At 44.8% G+C, this 4702-nt stretch overlaps 1 protein-coding gene across 1 annotated transcript in view; it reads left to right on the plus strand.

The window, feature by feature from the left end:
* Positions 1 to 3798: 3798 nt before the first annotated feature.
* Positions 3799 to 4702, plus strand: part of IGFALS (insulin like growth factor binding protein acid labile subunit) — an 8149-nt gene continuing 7245 nt past the window's right edge. Inside the window, exon 1 of the mRNA XM_018573811.1 lies at positions 3799 to 3871. Coding sequence (XP_018429313.1) covers positions 3799 to 3871 — 73 coding nt within the window. The remainder of the gene's footprint in view (positions 3872 to 4702) is intronic.

Below are 4702 nucleotides of genomic sequence, written 5' to 3' on the forward strand. Positions count from 1 at the left end.
CACTACTTCAGATTTCAGATGAAAGCAAATCTTTAAATTAATCTCGTATGGACATTAAAGGAGAACTATGGGGTCAGGGCTTTTCCCCATAGTTCTCCTAAGAGTAACGGGAGGACACAAACTAGCGTCCTCCCGTCACCCAGAGCTCAGTATACCGCGAGCTACAGCTTCCTGTATGCTGAGACCCCGCAGCCAGGACGGATCCCGACATTACTGTCGAGATCCAGCAAGCTGCGTGATTGACAGCTGGCTCTGCCTATCCAGAGGCAGAGCCAGCTGGACCCACCCCCTCCCCCGTTCGTTCCTCCAGTCAGCGCTGGGGGATCAGAGCGGGGAGGGGGGAATCCCTGCAGGGAGCCGTGAGTGACAGTCACAGCTCTATGCAGGGACAGGATCGAGAAGTGAGCGAGCGACGGTATGTGTTCGCTCACTTCCTGATCTACTCAGCCGACATGTGACAGTTTCATTGTCACACGTCGGCTCGAACTATGAGGATGAGTGAAAATCACTCACCTCATAGTTCTCCTTTAATGACATATCAGACAATTAAGCACTGAAGAAGGGGAGACCCCTCCCTCGAAACGCATTGGCTGTATTTTACTCTGCAAATTAGACATGTAAGCTGCGGAAAAATTCGGTTCGGATATTTCGTTATTTCGGAACTCGGATCCGAAATTCAATTCGGTTCGGGTTTTGGACGAAATCTGAATTTTTGTTAGTTTCGGATGAGTTTACAAATATTTGTTGCGAATTCCACAGAAAACCATATACAGACATTAATACTAAAGCTGAATCTCCCAGACCCGAATGGCATTTGGGATCCGAATTTCCCAATTGCATTGGGGAGCTCTTAATGCCATTCGGGTCTGGGAGCCACATACATATATTACTAAAGCTGAGGCTCCCAGACCCGAATGGCATTAGGAGCTGCAATTTGGAAATTCATATCTTGAATGCCATTCGGGTCTGGGAGCCTCAGCTGTAGTATTATACACTGAGTGGCCAGATTATTATGACCACCTGACATTTGTAGGCAAATTAGCTATAATTTTGCGCTGAAGTTGCTAGAGGGCCAGACCATTATAAATAGGGAAGCGGGTTGTTTACCACGACAGTAGAAGTGATTTGTTTCTGAAGATACGCGAAAACAACGCGATTTAACAGCCTTTGAACGCGGGATGATTGTTGGTGCTCGGAGCCATGGAGCGAGTATCAGCAAAACAGCAGAATTCTCTGTTTTGAGGGGCTCATTGTTAAAGTGTTTAAAGACCGGACTGTCAGCCGAAAATCTGGGTCTGAACGTGCGAATTGTGACCGTCAGCGACTAGTCAATGTTAGGGCAGAACGGAGAGTGGCAAGACTGGTACAAGACAACAGAAGGGCAACAGTGCCGTGTCAGATTCCTCGCATCACCTTTCAACTTCTCGTGGAGTCACGAGGCGGCCCAACGAAGTACTGATGGGGTGTCATAATAATCTGGCCACTCAGTGTACGTGTATACTGAATATGGCTCCCATGTTGGCGTAATGAAGATTTGTGTTCAGACCCATTCGGATGCATTAAACCGAAAATCACATCTGATTGGCCAAAAAAGTCACATGTCCGATTCAGTTTTGTATTTGAACGAAATTCGGACGGGATCCGAAAACCGGAAACGTAAATTCGGATTAGCACACATTCGGATGCATTGGGATTTGGAAATTCGGATGTGTCTGAATGTCCGAATTTCGGAAAATTTGCCCAAATTTTAATTTGTAACTAAACGAATCGCACATGTCTACAGCGAATCAATTTCAAGCTACTTGACTGTGCCAGGTGCTCCTAACATTACTCAATATATGGATAATCTGTTGAGCATCCGTTTACCACGATAAGAGAGGCAGCAGCCTAAGGGCCTTTGTTGGAGTATGACCTCCCCAAAGTAGAAGTAATATTTTGGATTTACATAAATCAAACTCTAACTTATATTGGACCAGCACTACCCCACACCTACTTGAACCAAAAACGAACGTTCTTAGTATATTTACTTTTCAGGTCTAATGTAATGTAATACCACATTATGGCCCCTAGATGGAAGTAAGGAGCAAAGAAAATAAGTATTTATTTCCTATGTTCCTCAGCTCCATCTTGTGGCCATAATGTGGTATTACATTACATTACATTTGACCTGAAACGACAATATACTAAGAATGTTTGTTGTTGCCCTTATTTGCACAGAGTGGACGTTCAGAGATATTCGCAGGGCCACTGGCTCTGTGAATTGTTTTTAAATAGACCCCATAAACTTATGGAAAGATTGTGTTGAAACCATAGGTCTGGTGACAGGGTCTCTTTCATGCTGCAATGCTTATCACATTGCCTGTTGTAGACATGGGCACAGTTCCACATGGGTATATTTTATTATATATTAGATATAAAAAAAACTAAATGTGAAACAACAGTCATCATACAATGGAAAAGTCATAATAAAAAATACTCTTGGGTAAATGTTGCAAAAATAACCCACATGGCGTCCATACAGAAGTTGGATTAAAGACCCCATTTCAGCACATTTATATGATGTCTGAGGCTAGGTTCACACCTTGTGCGTTAAAGTCCGTAACATCCTGCACCTGAAGCCGTGCAGAGTGAAGCAAAGCTGTCAGGCACAAAGCTTCGCATGCAGTGCGTCAGCTAAGTGCAGCCAGATGAATGACTGCATCTTCGCGCGTAACAACCGGATGGACTGCGCATCGGGACGTGCAAGTTTATATGCGCAAGTCGATTGGTTGAAGATTAAATTTTTCACCTCGGCACACTCAGCTATACGAGGTCTCGCAAGCTGACATGCCGGAGAGAAAATTACATAGCGCACTGCACGCAAAGGTAGTGCGCCACCGCTCCGTGCTGCTTTGCATGTAGTGTGTCATAGCCTTAACACAAAGTGTGTTGACATGCGTTGTATTGGGCAGCCATTCATTGGAATGGGCTCCCTAATTCATTAATATGCATGCAAAAAAAGGTACACGTACTTTCTTTTTGAGGACAGCACACCACAATGTATGCTAGTGTGTTACCCTATGTTGTGGGGTGCTAAAATGCACATGCATTGGGGTGCCTCTGTGAATGAACAGTACTGCAAGACCTTTACCTGCAACATGCGCGTTTTCACGTGTTGCAGTAACGTGCGCCTTCCCAAAAAGGTGTGAACCCGGCCTGACAGATGTGTATCTAGCGCACACCTTATCTATGGTCATGTGTGTGCTGAATGACATGTAAATATTTCTGACTGAGCAGGTCGATCGTAATACTCAGTGCCCTCTTGTATATATTGCGACCGGTATTCAGGGTTAATGGCGTTCTCCCGGGGTCACTGACCACGCAGGTATTAGCAGATGCAGCACTGACTCAGAATCAGCCCAGATTTCCGATACATCAAATGACCTTTGGCTGAAATGACCGGTCGGGCAGATCGCTCTCGGTTTAATTAATTCCGATGGAAGCAGCAAAAAAGGGAACAATGATATGTAAAGCCGTCTATACCAATAAGGCAATGTTATAAATGAATGTACTGTTGGCTGGGTGCACACTTTTTTGGTGCGTCATTTATATGAACGCGCTAAAATGCACCACAAACAAAATACATGTGCATGTACTTCACATCACAATGCACGGTAGTGCGATAGTGTGCAATGTGGTGCACTAAACCGCATGTGCATTGGGAGAGGCTACACGGAGGGGACTTTACGATGGTGTCCGGTGACCACGGAGGAGACTCTCCATGATGGTGTCCGGTGACCACGGAGGAGACTCTCCACGATGGTGTCCGGTGACCACGGAAGAAACTCTCCACGATGGTGTCCGATGACCATGAAGGAGACTCTCTACAATGGTATCTGACTCTCCACAATGGTGTCCAGTGTCTGGAGTATTGCAGTAGTGCACGTTGCCCTGCAGCACATGCTTTAAGGGAGTTGCATTAAAGTGCCATTCAAATGAATGGAAACACAATGCACCAGCACACCTAGCGCTGTGCAATAGCGTGTGTTAAGTGCACGGATTTCCGAGTGTGAAAAGATGTCTTCAATGAAGATGCTACATCGCCCCCATCTAACAGTTCAGGTCTATACCAGGCAAATGGATCGTCTATATCTACTGTATATATATATATTGTATTTTTCATTAAAAAAAAATACCTGTTGATCCTGCCAGAAATCCACTGACCTTTGTAATGTCCCGTGCTGCACTGTTATCTATTAGAAGTGTTATCAGCCCTCTCTGGGAGCAACATGTTATGGACAATAGGAGAGGGGGGTTTGCTTCACAGCCCTAGCACACTTCCTGTCGATACAGCACAGTGAGTGAGCGTTGTCCCCCTAGGACAGGAAGTGTATTACTGGCAGGATCACCAGCTAATAATAAAGGGGAAACACCTGGAAAAAAAAACTAATGCATACACCACATCTAAAGGCTGCAATATATTACATTTTTGCTCTTGGGTTTAGATACTCTTTAACCACACCAAGCATGCGTGCACAACAGAGATATAAACACAATCACTCTGCTGAGCATTCATATTCATGGAGTGATCGGGTTATTAAGGAGCAGCAGGGTGGTCAGATCACATCTGCACATCCGGCCCCACTTTTAAATCCATGGGAACCTTATCATGGTATTTATTAATCTAATGATTACAAACTTTCTTTTTAACAAGACAACTGTT

The sequence above is a fragment of the Nanorana parkeri genome, unplaced genomic scaffold (assembly GCF_000935625.1).
Source record: "Nanorana parkeri isolate BGI_ZX_2015 unplaced genomic scaffold, ASM93562v1 scaffold2553, whole genome shotgun sequence".
NCBI lineage: Eukaryota > Metazoa > Chordata > Amphibia > Anura > Dicroglossidae > Nanorana > Nanorana parkeri.